The sequence below is a fragment of the Tupaia chinensis genome, unplaced genomic scaffold, assembly GCF_000334495.1.
Source record: "Tupaia chinensis unplaced genomic scaffold, TupChi_1.0 Scaffold000415_1, whole genome shotgun sequence".
NCBI classification, from domain to species: domain Eukaryota; kingdom Metazoa; phylum Chordata; class Mammalia; order Scandentia; family Tupaiidae; genus Tupaia; species Tupaia belangeri.
The window spans coordinates 1,844,981-1,861,993 of NW_006159920.1; the positions used below are offsets into that span (position 1 = coordinate 1,844,981).

The window sequence follows — 17,013 nt, forward strand, 5'->3', positions numbered from 1 at the left end:
TTTTCTTTTTTCTTTTTTTTTTTGGTGAGGTTTTTGCTATAGGGTGCGTGCACTCGCCAGAAAGACAGAGAGAGACTGAGAGACAGAAAGGGAGAAATCACCCCCCAGGGAGGATGGCCACGCCACAATCCCTTCTCTTCCATTCTCCTCTCAGGATCCTGGGCATGCACGCATACGCGCCCGGCGTGAGTTTAAGCCGCCGGGTCCGGGACTCGAACTGCGGTCGACTACGTGGGAGTCCAGCAACATAGCCATTATGCTAACTGCTGGTCCCTCATATCCTTTCAAGACTTGTAGAACTCCATTCTGTTTTCAAAAGACATTTCCTTTGTTGAGGGGCTCCTACAATATACACTGTTCATGCATTCTAAGCAATGTTGAGTTGTCAGAATGCTCTTTTCTGTCATATAAACTAACCACACGTAGTATTGTAGCATGCATCTGCTTCCTTCCACTGCATCCTTACCAGCAGGAAGGAGAGTACAACACTTGACCCTGGGTGCTGTCACTCACCTGAGTTCAGGTCTACTGTCCAGACCCACCCCACCTCAGTGTAAAGATTTCCATCAGGAATCTTTGATAACTGACTAAAACCAGGTGACTTATCAGAATACTAGAGCTGTCTAAATAGTCCTTTAAAAAAAGAAATGAAGAGAAAAAAGGAAGATACTAGAGTAATGCTCCCAATAACCCTGAAGTCAATTTGACAAAAAGAAGTTTAGGACAGACTATCAAATATATACTTTGTGAGGAAGAGGTTTATTTTACTGTATTTATTCTACATTTCCTTCCCAAAGGATGTGGGGTACATTTAGGAAATGTCACAGTGATCACTAGGAAAAATCCACAAAGGTTACTTGAAATCTAATTTTTTTTTTCTTGGTAAGTTACTATGTTGGTGTACTTGGCATGTGACACATGGAGAACAAACAGTAAGGCTTTGCAATGTCACATTTTGTCTTTGGGAAAAAGTGAGGGGGCCTTTAGATGACCCACAGTTAGCCATGACTGGGTAGTCCAGAGGCCCTGTGTTGCCCAGAGGAGAACACCCAGAGAGCAGCATAGGGCCCTGCCTGACCTGCTCAGCATTTCAGATAGCCACAGTCTTGATAGTGGTAATTCATTAAATTACATCTATTTTGATAGGCTGAAGAACTATGACCAAAAAGATAATATTTGACAGGGAAAACATAAATGCTGTCATTTATTATTTTTTTTTAAAGGTCAGTGTATTGGAAGCATTTACCTTGAGAAAAACCACCAGGTACTTGTAAGACAAGACAGGTGATGAAGTCACTGCACAGTCACCCATCTCCTGAGCTTACCAGCAGAGTACCAGTGTCTAGAAAATGACACAACCGAGGATGTGTATGGGAATCAGGCCTATCACTAGAGTTCCTTCAGTGAAGAGTGGCCAAAAGAGTTAGTGTCTAGAGACCATGTCCCATCCAGAAAGAGGTGAATAAACTGGGGATATGTACCACAGAGAAGAACTGACAAAAAAGAAGAATAAACTGGGGATATGTACCACAGAGAAGAGAAGACAACAAAGACAGCGAGCCATAGAATGTTTAGCTAGAGGGGAATACAGAAATAACCTGCACCATCTCATGATTTTTCAGATACCAGGAAAAGCACCTATCATGAGTATGGCCAAATATTTTTAAAGCTTCTAAATAAAAGAGGGAGCAGATTTGTTTTCTCCTCCCTTCTCCCCCTCAGAGAACAGAAGGAGGATCAGTGTAAAAGGGTCAACACAAGAACAAAATCCTGAAATCTATCATTTCTTTTCCCCACGCCCAGTACCCACCTCTAGGCTCTGAACATACTCTGTTAGAGGCTGTTTGGCATTCTCCAGGGAGGCTGAATTCTTGCCACCAAGCTTTGCTTGTCTACCAGGTATAATTTTATTGAGAAACCTTCCATGGGCAACCTGACTAGGGCAAATATTCCTTTCTTAGTGTTCTCATCAAACTACGAGCCTCTCTCTACCAACAAATTTATCACATTGTGTAACAACCCTGTTTCTGTGTTTCTCTGCACCTAGCCCACTAATGGCAAGGACCGCCATACCCTCAATGACTAGCATAGGTTTTGGTCATGTTAGGTGCTCACTATATGTTTACTGTGTTGACTTCTTATTTAGGTAAAAGGCTGACTGAATTATCTTTTCTAATATAAAATGCTAAGGGCCTCTGCACACAACCAGTCAAAGAATTGAGACCATCAGCAAGTTACGATCACCTTTCTTTTCTCTAGGCAGAAGTTTCCTCCATGAACACCATTTCTTCCCAGTCTCAGCCTGGCTCCGACTTGTTCTAAAGTGAACCCACCAGATTTAGACTTGCTTATTCCATTCCTCATGCAGAGTAGTTACCCAGACCAACTTCCAGGCACACTGAGCAAACGCTGAGAATTACAGAATTAGAAGAAAACCCCTAAGTGTGGCCCAGACTTTCAAATGGTCTCTTGTTTGGAGGATATTTCTTGGTGGAGTTTTCTTGTACTCTCCAATGGGAGTATGTCCATCTCGGGGGCTGTGTAGGATTATTTATTGATAATATAAATAATATATATAGAAACATTCCCTCTACATAAATATGCAAATATATGTGCATACATATTATATACACACATACTTGATCAAACCAATGAAAAATATATAAAGTTTTCCTAGACTTTCACTAGGAGATTGACAATGGAACCTCACTCTGACCACATGGCAGATGGTTCTCTGCAGTGTGTGGTCAGAGAGGGCTCCTCAGGAAAGACAGGAGGGCCACAAGAGAGGCTTACTGTGGTTCAGTTATTGCTTTCAGCTCATCAGTTATCACTCTTTTCATGTGCTCAGTTAAATGTATCTATCTATTATTTAGTTTTAGTTAAACTAACCATCACAAAAAGACAAATGGGCTTAACAAGATTCCTGAAAAGACACTGTAGTTTGAAGATAATACTAATCATAAAAGCTCAGGAGACCTTTGAACCCTCTTGTCAGCCACATTTTGAGGGTAAGGAAACAATGACAATCTAATCGGATCTGTCAAGAAACCACAAAAAATAATCGGAAATTGCCAGAAGACTATTTCAAATACGGAACAATGACTTCTAAGGAAAAAAGTATGCCAAAGGGCATATTGGGTTTTGAGATTATTATCCAGTGATAGAACATTTTATAATTTATAAACTAATAAATATACATGTGTCGGTGGTTGGAAGTTCAAAAGTATTTTACTGAAAGAGAATAAAATCAAAAGTTTGGAGACCATTGGCCTATTCTTGCTTAAAAGAACACTCTTTTTTTTTTTATTGCTATCTGATCATTCTAATTGTAGAAAACTTAGAAATACAAGAAAGATGGGGACCAGCAGGTGGCATGGTGGTTAAGGTGCTGGACACTCCCACAGGGCTGACCACAGTTCAAGTCCCAGACCTGGTGCCTTTTTTTCTCACTTTCCTTCTCTCTTCCTCTTTGTGTCTCTCTCTGATCAAATTAAAATAAATGAATAACTAAATTGAAGAAAAATTTAAATTATGTTACAGCAACTTAAAAAGAAAGAAATATAAGAAAGAATAAAAAATAAGATAAAAAAATCATCTGTCTTCTTACTACCACAAATAAACATTATTAATACTTGGCAAAGTGTCCTTTCTATCATAACCAGTTCATATAAAATGTCTTTCATAGAGGAAGGTTGAACCTACAAGAATACCATGTTCGGGAACCAGCAGTTAGCGTAATGGCTATGTCGCTGGACTCCCACGTAGTCGACCGCGGTTCGTGTCCCGGACCCGGTGGCTTAAAACTCACGCCGGGCATGTGTGCGTGCATGCCCAAGATCCCGAGAGGAGAATGGAGGAGAAGGGATTGCGGCGTGACCATCCCCCCTGGGGGGTGATTTCTCGCTTTCTGTCTCTATGTCTCTCTCTGTCTGTCTGGCGAGCGCACGCGCCCTACAGTGAAAATCTCTCCAAAAAAAAAAAAAAAAAAAGAATACCATGTTCTACTCCACGTCACTTTGTCTAGTCTCCATGGAGCCCAAGAAGGTATGTCAGGAATGCACCGCAGTCCTGATCCTGAACATCTGCATCACCAATCTGTGATAAATTTCACTTAACATAGTGCTGTCCTATGATCCCATTCAGAGTGTGATGTGGGAGCCATAGACACCATTTCTGCTGAGTAAAAGTAGACTGATATAGCAACACATATGTTATCCCAAATTTTAAGGTCATTGGCTCATCACAGCCACTAGTGATAGACAGTTAAAGAGTCGTACTTAGACTGCTCAGATGTCAGGGTCACAGGCCTACTCTGGTTTTTAGTAATCCCTAGGAATTTGGGGTATGACTGTCAAATGCCATCCTTTAGGGGAAGAAACCACAGCTGTTGGTCCTGTGATCACAGACCCTGTCCTGGCTTATGTCAGCTCTGACACACATTGCATTACAAAAACCACCCTCAGTTTCACACTCTGAAGCTTCTTGAGATTTTAGAAGTCTGCTCTTCATCCCCACAGTGAAGCAGAGATGGTATTTGAAATAATCCCATCATCCTTAAAAATAACTTTTGACGATCTGAATTGAAGTAGAGTTTTTCCGTAGGTTTGGCAGGATTTCCATTTCTAAGATTAGATACAGTATTTTCCCCAAGCTTTGGGCCTCCCCCAAGAAGAGGAACAAGACCCTTTCCAAAACCTGGATGTCATAGTCTATGCCAGAGGATGCAGAATCAAATCACTGTTTTTAATCTCACTTATTATATTGGGCCCTCACATGATTTCCTCCATCTTCGCATACCGAGGATGTTGTTGTCCTAGACAACTGCATACCAAGTTGTCTAGGACTCAGGGTGGGAAGGGGGATTTTTATACACAGAAAGGCTGAAAAATGCAAATTCTATGATTTATATATCAAGCTCTTCTACGGCAATATTTAAATAGAATCCAATTTTAAAGTATTTGATTTACACACTTTTTATTTTTTAACTTTTGTTGGAGTACAGGTTTATTCGCCCGGGGAGGGGGTGAGAAAGCACCCCCTTTCTCCCACTGGGAATGATCACACCATGATCCCTTCTCCTCTGTCTCTTCCCTTGGGATGTTAGGCAAGCATGCACATGTGTCCAGCATGTTCCTCAAGCTGCCAGGTCCAGGACTAAACAGTCGGTCATGTGGGATCCAGCTGCCCTAACCACCACGCCACTTGTTCCACTCTTTTTTTTTTTTTTCTTCTTCTTTTTTTAAAAAAGGATACTTTCCAGGGAACCAGCAGTTAGCATAATGGCTATGTTGCTGGACTCCCACGTAGTTGACCGCGGTTCGTGTCCCGGACCCGGTGGCTTAAAACTCACGCTGAGCGCGTGTGCGCGCGTGCCCAAGATCCCGAGAGGAGAATGGAGGAGAAGGGATTGCGGCGTGGCCATCCCCCCTGGGGGTGATTTCTTGCTTTCTGTCTCTCTGTCTCTCTCTGTCTGTCTGGCGAGCGCACGCGCCCTATAGCAAAAACCTCTCAATAAAAAAAAAAAAAAGAAAGAGGATACTTTCTGCATATGCTTTGGATTGTTTTCCAGGAGCAGAAGTGGATTTGCTTAGTATCACTACGGACAAATCCAAGTCACTACATGCCTCTGCTGATGTCAGGAGGAGGCAAACTCTCAGATTATTTCCTTCTCTTAGATGTGGATCTGAAATAACAGGAGAGTAAAGAATAAAAAGTGAAATCACTTCATCTCTTAACATAATTTCCTGCATGGATTATTCATCCTAGGGAACAAAGTGGAGCTGAAGAGTGCCTAGGGCCTACACCACTGTCATCAAAAGGAACCTCTACTTATTTTTGTGAGTCTCACTCCTAATTACTAACCAATAACTCAAATCCTTTCTCTTTGATCTCTTTATTACTTTTGCAGTCCCACCTTTATGAAGTTCACTACATACACTCTTCACTATACTTTAGTATCTTTATTTTCCACTAGCATCTTAATTGTCCTCCCCAAATGCAAATTTTATGATTTACGTATCAAGCTCTTTATTTTAATATTGCTTGCCACATGAAATCCTTTTAAGTATAAATTCCAAATAAGTGAGAAGTATAAATAAATCTAGTTACAGTGATGAGATCCGTTGGAAGGATAACTAAGATCTACGTCTCTGCTCCAGAAACTGTCCAGAAAGCATCTTTTAGAACATGAAACCTTTAAGCAAGAGAGTACAAGGGTTCTCAGTAAGACAGGTATAAAGGTGTACTTAAAAGAAACAGGGGATCATAAAAGAGCAAATGATGGAAAGATACACGGCTTTAAGATTGCTTCTCTCTTATGCTGCAGATTTCTAAATATAAACATTTTTGTGGTATAGGACCAAAGAAAAGGTCAGCTATTGCTCAGGAAGTTCTCTGGTTCTGAGTTGGATTAAGATTGAGATATTTGAGCTTTCAACATTTTCTAAGAAAAACATTAGTTTCCTTCTAAATCAGGTCTGTGGACGTTTCCACAGATATTCTTTTTTTTTTTTTTGGTTTGTTTGTTTTAAGAGATATTTTTGCTATAGGAAAGTCAAAGAGAGACAGAAAGAAAGAAATCGCCCCTCAGGAGGATGGTCACACCATGATCCCTTCTCCTTTCAGGATTTTGGGCACATACACACACACGTGCCCTATGTGAGTTTCAAGCTGTCAGGTCTGAGACTTGAACCATGGTCGGCCGTGTGGGAGTTCAGCAACATAACCATTATGCCATTTGCTGGTCCCCACAGTTATTCTTAAGATCAGTATTCAGAAATCCAGATGCTCCAACTCCAGGGAGATGGTTGGAAGGCAAAACAAAATAAAAAGAGATGCTGGGTGGAGGATTCGCTTTCTCTTCTACCATACCAGGCAGGTCCGAGAGAGAATGGTGCCTTCAATTTAACCCTTTACTACTCCTGAGAAATGTGCCTTACTTGTCGGAAACTCTTCATACCAAGAAACCCTACTGCCCTGGTTTTAGTTACTGTTTCAAAGCAGAAAATAATAAAAGGTAGGTGTTATATGGAACGGACATCACTAATTGTTGTCACAAAGGAAACATAAGAATATCAGAACATATGGTTCCAACCTTCCAAAAATAACCAGAATCTATGAGATGAACCAACAATGGTCTTAACACAGACTTACTTTTTTTTTTTTTGGAGAGGTTTTTGCTATAGGGCACGTGCACTTGCCAGAAAGACAGAGAGAGACATAGAGACAGAAAGCGAGAAATCACCCCCCAGGGGTGATGGCCACGCCGCAATCCCTTCTCCTCCATTCTCCTCTCGGGATCTTGGGCACACACGCACATGCGCCGGGCCCAAGTTTTAAGCCACCGGGTCCGGGACGCGAACCGTGGTCAACTACGTGGGAGTCTAGCGACATAGTCATTATGCTAACTGCTGGTTCCCTCCATACTTTTTTTTTTTTTTTCAATTGCGGGTGGGTGCATGCCTCAATGGAGCATGTAATCAATCTGCAGTCCTTTTTCCTGCATTTCTCTATCCTGTCAGGATTTGGGGCATATATGCTTAGATACCCAGGATGATTTTTAAGCTGCCAGGGCTGAGATTAGAACCATTCTCAGTCATATGGGATCCAGCTCTCTTAACCACTGTGCTACAGAGCTGGCCTGACCTACTTCCTTAATAGGCAGAAAGTAAGCTGAGGAGACAGGTCTTTCTTCCTAGGTTCCTGACTTCTTGGCTGCTGTGTGATTTCATGTAACTCCTGATCGGCACTCATCACCTGAGGCAGCCACCTAATTTGAACACCTATTACCCATGAAGCTATTGAATTCATTGACTCTACCTTGATCACCAAATAGTCAACTTAATGGTCCCTCAAACACAAAGTACTGAGAAGAGTGCAATAAACAACAATAACAACAAAAATAATTCTCAATGAAGTAAATCCAAAGACAAAAGGCAAAATAGAGGGGGCTCTGCTTTGCAGTGGGGATGTGAACAACTAAAAGGAATGCATGAGTCTTCAAAAGGTTCATGGAAAGGACGTATTATGAAAAGTACTACTATGTACGGATTTCAAATATTTTTGCACAAAAATAACTTCATACTTCAATTTCATTTTATTATGAACTTTTAAAAGTCTTCTCATATATCATGTGAAATGTGAATATCTTGTGCTCTAAAAATTCATCCTTTATGCCTAATCCCCTCTAATTCCCCAAGGCTGCTGCCCTATCCCTGGGGCAGTGCCCTTGGCCAAGAAGCGCTCTCCTGGCCCCCATGTCTATGCCCCACCTCCCTGCCAATCTCTACCTCGATGGTATACTGCTCAAAGATGCGCAGCTGCAGGAAGATGTCCAGCTTGATCTTCCGCTCATGGAACAGCTCCTCCATCTGCACCTGGGCGTCGTCAAGCTGCTGCAGGACCGACTCGATATGGCTGATGGAGCTACTGTGGGGGGCCTTGTTACTGGACACAGCCGAGTCCCTGTAGCAGAGTTGGGATGGGGGGAAAGGAGGAAGAGGTCTTGCCATGTTAAAAATGACAGAGAAGGAAGGGGAGCTTCCTCATTCAAGCAAGGTAGATGTGAATCAGTTGAACAATTCAATAAACAGAGGCTTAAACTCCTACTGTAAGCCTGATACTACCTGGTTAGTAGGTGAACCAAAGACATGTACATCCTCTCTTGGGTTCACAACTCTGTATTTCCAAGACTAGCTGCTCTCCTCTTCCTCAGGCAGAACTGTAAAAGGGTTCAAGTGAACTAACATACAAGGAAGGTCTCTACAAAGCATAAAATATTAGAGAATGGAATGGATCCATACGTAGGCACCAATTAGTAGGTATCTTTTTTTTTTCTCTTTTTTTTTTAGAGAGCGATTTTTGCTATAGGACATGTGCACTTACTGGAGAGACCGAAAGCAAGAAATCACCCCCTGGGGGAATGGCCATGCTGCAGTCCCTTCTCCTTCATTCTTCTCTTTGGATTTTGGGCATGCAAGCACATATGCCTGACATGAGTTTTAAGCCACCAGGTTTGGGACTTGAACCATAGTCAACTACGTGGGAGTCCAGTAACATAACCGTTATGTTATCTGCTGGTCCCTAGGGATAATTCTAACACATACATACATGTAGGTAGACAATACATAAGGCAGGAAAATTAACGGTATACACACACACACACACACACACACACATAGAAATTCCTAGTTTTACTTCACAAGATTGTTAAAATAAGATGACATCAGGCTGCCAAAATTATTATCTATTTTATTTTACAATTCTATGTCAATGTTATGGGTTGGTGTTACTAAACAGGCTTCATCCAAGCTGTAGTTAAGAAAGCATGGGATCTGTAGTGTATAAACGTTGATCAGGTCCCAGCTCCGCTATATATGAGGGGGCTTCAAAAAGTTCATAGAAAAGTGGATTAAAACCACAAGTTTGTCTTAATACAAAAAACTGTTTTGAAATCCATGCATAGTTTTTCATATTACACATTCTCCATGAACTTTTTGAAGAACCCCTTGAGTCCCCCACCCAGTTAGTTCACCTGTAAGGTAGACGTAATCACTCCTCCCTGCTCACTTCACAATTTGCTCTGAAATAAGGCCGTGTGTGTGAACTGTGACCAGGAATGCATTGGTTAATGATTATTAACCCTGAAAGGATGCAAGTAAAGTGCCAAGTGCTGATTGGGGCACAGGCCTAACCTGGAAGCATACAGGCTAGGTCACAAGAGACAGTGACAACCAACAAAGATTTCAGAGGATGCATTTTGATTTGGGAGCTTGTAAGTGATGATGGATGGAGGTGTGGTCTCCAGGCAGAAAAGGGTCTATACAAAAGTGATAGAGGGAGGAGTCACGTTGCAGAGGGGAACCAAGAGACAAAAAGATTGACCTCCCTAGATAAAGGACGTGGTGGTGGTGTAAACTTCAACAGGATTATTATATAGGAAAATAAGGGAGGTAAAAAAGCTTCGATTCTATAGGACCTTGAATAAGTTAAAGTCCCTAAAACTTGAACTAAACTAGCACATTTATTATCTTGGGACATTTTGGTTTCTTTAACAAGTTAAAAAGTCAGAGAACAAGGGGGGAAATAATTTGTTTTGACACCTCTCCTCAGCAGGCTTTCCGCAAGCCAGGTCCTTTGAGCCTGTGCTTGTTTCAGAAACGATGGTATCTGAGTGAGTTCATACGGTCCATTAATGAAGGCAGAACAGTATGTCAAGCACCTCTCCCTCTATCATGCAGAGAGCTCCCATTCCTACCTCCTCACCCTGGCCTATTTGGCATAAAAAAGGCATGATCTCAACCCCCCCACCCCGTGCATGGACATTCCCAATCCTAAGAACAATGTGGAGATGTACTGAGAATGGTGTGTTATGTACTTGTGGCGAGTTTGCAGCCAGGAGGCTGATTGTGACAGTTCCTCTCCACCTTTCTCTGTTACACAGCTTCCAGAAGGGAGAGACTGATTTCTGACCATTCTGAACAGCACCTATGTCAGTGTCACACTCACTAAGAATTACAGAGATGGTGCAAAACCACCTAAGGAGCTCCAGTGATTAGCGTCAGAAGAATCATGGAGACCCAGAGAAGACATGTGTTTCTGGTGGGTGTCAGGCATCCTGCCAAGGTCCACGAGGCCCCATTTGCTTCTTTTTCTCTGTGACTGGGCCCAATGAGCTGAGGCTAGAGTGGAGCTCGAGGAAGAATGAATGGTGACTAGTAGCTCTTTGTGACACACCTAAAAGCCATGGGACTGAAACTTGCATGACAGGCATCACTCAATCATTGCCTTCACCATCACCCAGACATTATGCCCCAGGCACTGTGCAAGGTTGGCGGTTGTTAAGAGCAAGTGGCATTGCCATAAGCCCAGCTCATGGAGAGTGAAGCCAGCCGAGCTTATGAGAAGCATTTGATGGGATAACACACAGCCATCACACAATTCTAGAGCTGACAGAACTCCTACTGTGAATCCCTTAATTACATAGACAAAACAGCTGAGGCCCAGAGAGGTTAAGTGACTGCCCACGATTTGAAATTTTCTTCAGAAGCAAATGACAGTGGAGTTTCCTAGGTAGGCAGACAAAATAGTCATGTATTATATATTCATGAAGATGAATTGGGAGAGAAGAGAAAGCAACTGTCTTGTTAGTATGCAATATGAGGATTCAGAATATCTCATGTGCATGTTTGGAATAGGAATTATTAATTTCCAATAGAATACATGCCAAGGACTTCTAAAGGTAATTTCTCATTGTTTATTTAATTGGACAACTGGTATGGGGGAAATAAAGCCCTCTCCAATTGAAGTAATTCCCTCAGGCTCCAGGGCTGGCCTGGGACTTGTTGATGAGATTATTTCTGTCCACATCTGGCAGAGGTCCCAGCGTTCAGTAATTTGGCGATAGGAACGGGTCCCTGTGGGCAGGCATCATTAGCACCATCAAATCCTATTTACACAGCACCTGGGCATGGTGCTGGTTGCTGAGGGCTTGCTCAAGGCCTTGTGACACTTTATCTGTGGAGCCAGTGCCCTTGACAGGGGCAGGAAACTAGAAATTGATGCCAGTAGAAAGGAGGAGATGCGGCAGGTAATTCTAAATGAACGTTGAGGTTTTAGACAGGATTTTCCTTCATAGTTATGTTTGTTTAGGTTGATAGAGAATAAGTTTTAATTTTCTGAGCAGTAAGGAATGGTGGGATGCTCATGGGCAGGTAATGGAGAGCTGGGTGGGATAAATCCCCACATTTTCTACCTCCTTGTGGGGCCAAAGCCAAATGTCAGCAAAATGTGACCAGTAGAGCACTGGAGTTCAGAGTTCAGGCTAAGGTCTGATGCCAAACCCTATACTTCATAATGTCTGTTTCTCCGGATGACCAAATATGCCATATTTCTCAGTGAAAATGCTATTTATTTTTTGCTGAATTTTGTGAATTTTGTTATAGTTCTGTTACTTATTGATAGCCGAATAACATCATAATGATAAATAATGCTTTAGACATTAGAGCTTTTTCATTTACTATTTCATTTTAAATTCAAGTTGGGTATGGTGTAGGCATTGTTATGTCTTACAGACAGAGAAACTGAAGCTCACACAAGACCACAAAGCGGGCTATGGCTGAGTCAAGACTGGGACATGACTTATCTTGTGTCTAGCCCGAGGAATTTCCCACTGGAAAGCACTGCCCATGCTGACCTGGCCTCGCTGGGCTCCCCCAGGGAGGGAGGCGCTGACCTGAGCTGCTGGATAAGGTCTTCTCCTTCCTTGATGACATTGAGTGTGGCGTCCAGGGTGGCAGTCTGCTGCTGCTGGAACTGTTTGATCAGTTCCTGGACTGCATCCACAGAATCTGCACAGACATCCTCCAGCATCTCCTTCTGAAGGTCTTCCATCCATGTCCACAGCTGCGGGGAGAGAGTAGAGACTGTACTCTGGGCAGATGTGTAAGGCAGCACTGGGGGAGAGCCAGAAGGGCCCACAGGACAGCCCACCTCCTCTCAGCCAGTAGGGCAATGTCAATGCCCTTCTCATCAGCACACCGGAGGTCCAGTTTGTGATTCTGTATTTATATTCACCACCCATCTGTCCTACGTTTACTCCACTAGTGTTGACACTCCCTATGGACTGGAACGAGCCTTGGATTAACTTCTTGTGGTTCAAGAAAACAGCTGTGTTTTTGTTTTGTTTTAATTTTGACAGTAGGCAAGTATACTCACTGGAGAAAGACAGAGAGAAAAAGAGAGAGAAAGCAAGAAAGCACCTTCCGTGGGGTGTGGTCACACCATGATCCCTTCTCCTCCATCTCTCCCACCTTTTAGGATTTTGGACACAAACTCACATGTACCCCTGTGTTTCTTAAGCCAGTGGCTCTTTACTTGAACCACATACTCAGGCATGTAGGTCTAGCTGTCTTGACCATCAGGCTATGGGTTGGTCCCAACCGTGGTCTTATAACAGTAAGATTACTCATCTTTGAGAGACAAGGAATAATAAGAGATTGAAATGAATACATACATACACACACACACACGTATATTTATGTATTCAGTTCTTCTTCTTCTGAGAGAGATAGAGAGATAGAGAGACTCCCCAGGAGAGTTCTACCTCCAGCTTCAACCACCCTGAATCACAGGCATGTGCACGCCTGGCACACTCAGAGATCTCCAGATGCCTTCTGATGTGGGTCAGCCTTGCATGGCATCACATTTTACCACCGTGCCACCAGCTGGCTCCTGAAAAATATTATTTCATCTTTCAGAAAACGAGAAAATGGAGAACTGCGGTTGGCCATGTGAGCGTCCAGCACTCTTAACCACCATGCCACCTGTCGGCCCCCATAAGTATGAAGTTTTGAACAAAGTAAGCACTAGAAATGATAAGAAGTTGCAATGAATGACTAAAAACTCATTTACTGATAAACAGGTCTCCAGTGGTCTGCTGCAAGGTTCTACTTTGACTCCTTCTCTCCCCCCGAGAGAGTGAGTGTGTGTGTGTGTGTGTGTGTGTGTGTGTGTGTGTGGAGGGGGGCAGCAAGCAACTCCAGTAGGGCATGTTTATAACATAACTCTTTATCCTCCATCTCTCCTTCTCATCAGGATTTTATAACATAACTCTTTATCCTCCATCTCTTCTTCTCATCAGGATTTGGGGCATGGCATGTTTTTTTTTTTTTTCAATTCAGCAGGGCCAAGATTCAAACTGGGCAGCCATGTGAAATCTGGCTTCCTAAACACTATGTTATGGGCCTGGTCCGTTCTTGGACTACTTTTATTGAGCATTTTCATAAATGATGGAGGACAAGATAAGTGTGATACTTGCTTTGAAATGAGAAATTTCCTCCTGGCTAGAAGGAAAGATAAAGTCAGGGGTGCTCCTGGAGGGGGGAGGACATAGAAGGAGAAAACTGATAGTCCGAAGGTATGAATTTTTGCCCATGTGTTCCCGTAACTCATGGTACCTTTGGGCAAATCACTGTACCCTTTAATCTCTTGACTTCATGTGTAAAGTAGCCTGGGAAAAGCATAAAATTAAATGGTTAATTATCTCTGGTTCTCATATCTTTAAATTTTCCATGTTAAAAACATAGGTAAATATCTCCCTCAATAATAGCACTTCAGGGCTTGCCGTCATGGTCCAGTGGTAATGCAATGCTCTGTGATGCTGAGACCACATGGGAAGGTCCTGTGTTCACACCCTAAGGCCTCCCCGTACAAGCAGGGCATGCATGTCCATGCCCATGATCCTGGCTGGCCAAAGATAGGGATGGATCAGTGACAGGACCCTGCTGAGAGTGTCTCCATCTCTCATTTTCTCATGGAAGTAGTTAAAAAAGAATTTAAACAGGAAATAGAAAAAAATATTATTTAATCTCACTAGCTTTCAGTCTGATAAATCATGGTACATGGTACAGGTTTGGAACAAGGGATTAAGAAAAGAAATAATAGAGAGTCTTCATGATGTTGGACAAGTTATTCTTTGTTCTTTGGACAGGAGAGGTCCTAGATGTGGCAGAGGAGGTTGGCTTAATAAGAATAATAATAAGCTTTGAAACTGGTGATAAGAATGTTCTGGTATAGGTGAGTAACCTCCTGAGCCTCAGTTTCCTGTTCTACAAATTCGGAAGAACAAGATCTTCCCTAAGGACATCAGCGATTATAGGAACTGAATAGTTTACTTATTATTAGTGTTTTAAATAAACTTACAGCATTATTAACCAGCCTGCAGCATTGTGTTGACTGCCTCAGGGAATGTAAATGACTACTATTGAGTATCCCTGTCATCTATCAACTTGCAAATCTGGTTGTACCTCGTTCAGTTTATTTCCTTTCCAAATAGACATTTTGTTATAAAGACACAAAACAACTCTTCCAGATTATTTAAGCTGGATACACGTTCCCATAAGTATGAACGCTCTTATTTCAAATCAGTATGAAAACAGGAAGTGCAGGATATTGGTCACTATAGCTTAATGCCATTTCATACTTTCTGGCTATAATTTTTTTAAAAAGATTTTTGCCATAGGGCACATATGCTCGCCAGAGAGGAACAGAACAATTGAGAAATTACCGCCCCCACCTGCCAGGGCAGATGGCCACACTGCAATCCCTTCTCTTCCATTACCCTCTCAGGATTTAGGGCATGCACACACACATGCCTGGTGTGGTTTTTCAAGCCATTGGATCTGGGACTGAACCATGGAGTCAGCCTTTTGGGATCCAGTGCCTCAACCACCATGTCACCTGCAAGTTCTAATTTTGCTTAGAGAGAGGGAAAAAAAAAAGATTAAAAATGTGTTAAATTCTTTGGGTAAGAGATCATGGATCTGATAAATGGTTGTATGGAAAGGCAATATAGTGCAGTGGTTTAAGAGTTTCAAACCCTATTTCTGCCACATATGAGCTCTAATTTCTTAGCCTCTCTACACCTTGGTTTTCCTTATCAGCAAAAAAGGAGACACTAATAGGGCTTATTACCCTTATAGAGTTGTCGCAAAAATCATCAATACGTTGATATAGCAATATGTATATATTGATTTATCTATCTCACTTAAAAACAGTGCCTGACATCTAGTCAGTGCTACAAAAGTGATAGCTATTATTACTTTTAAAAGACATTTTGACTATAAGCCATCTCCATTTTCCACTAAAAGGTAGAAGACAACTTTGAAGTATTTTGAAGATTTTGGAGTTGGTAGAAGATCAACACCGGATTTGGTTCTTTGACATACTAGGTTTAGCTGAGCTTCTATTCTGTTTTTGCAATTTTGTCATAGGTTATGTGAGGAATCTAGAGATAAGAAAGCCTAGATACTAAAAAAATATGAGAAGAGAGAGATGAAAATTGTGGACATGGAGCAGATTATTTAAGAGACAAAAACTGATTAGAAGTCTCAACAGAGAACAGGTGGTGGGAAGGCACTGAGACCAAAGACTCAGAGCAAGGCTGGTACTCACTGTTACAGGAACAAGAGAGGGGGAAGGCACTTACAGGTATCTTAAGTATTTTATTGCATCTAAAACAATTTTTGCCTTAGTACCATAGTTAGGCTATTTTAGCAGCTTCTGACCTTGGTCGCTTCCTTGGTTTTTATCTCCCTGTGATGTAGGTCTAGAGGAGAAAGTCAGCATCCTTCTTTCTGAGGAAATGTACTGACCCACAGGACTCCCGCTCCTGGTAGCCATATAGTTAAACTGTAGGGACACCAAGGACAAAAACTGGCAAACGCGGGTAAACAGTGGCACAATGGTAAATGCAACGCTCTCTGAGGCAATTCCACATGGGAAGGTTCCTGTCTTGAGACTTCTCTGAGTATAGGTTCCCACCATTAAAGACTAGCTAAAGTCTGGGGGTGGATTCCAGTATCACCTGCTGAAGGTCCTCACTTTCTCTGTCTCTCCTGCTCTTGGAAGTAATAGATTAATAAATAAACAAAAAACACTGCAATAAAAAAGAGGTGTCAATACTGTAAACATAAAGTTTTCTTGAGAAAGAGCAGGGGCCTCTGAAGATACATGCTGACCTCTGAAGTCAATATAAAAAAAGAAAGCATGTCCTCCTCCAAATATTCTTTCTGTATTTTTTTTTTTTTTGAGAGATTTTTGCTATAGGGCATGCACGCTTGCCAGAGAGACAAAGAGAGACAGAAAGACAGAAAATAAGAAAAACCCCCCCCCCCCCGGTGGTGGTGGGGGAATGGCCATGCTGTAATCCCTTCTCCTCCATTCCCTTCTTGGGATTTAGGGCAGGCACACATGTGTGCCAGGCCAGAAGTTGAAGCCACTGTGGTCGACTATTTGGAGTTCAGTGACGTAACCATTATGCCATCTTCTGGTCTCCCAAATATTCTTTGATTAGTGAGCTGAAACATGACTTCTCAGATTTCTGTTTAAATATTATACTATTGGTGGGAACCAGCAGTTAGCATAATGGCTATGTCGCTGGACTCCCACATAGTCCGACTGCGGTTCACGTCCCGGACCTGGTGGCTTAAAACTCACGCCGGGCGTGTGTGC

General features: G+C 42.3%; 1 protein-coding gene across 1 annotated transcript in view; it reads right to left on the minus strand.

Annotated features, from left to right (window-relative positions):
• Positions 1-17,013, minus strand: part of KALRN (kalirin RhoGEF kinase) — a 681,131-nt gene that overhangs the window by 346,918 nt on the left and 317,200 nt on the right. The window contains 2 exon segments of the mRNA XM_006154563.3: positions 8,292-8,466; positions 12,197-12,405. Coding sequence (XP_006154625.1) covers positions 8,292-8,466; positions 12,197-12,405 — 384 coding nt within the window.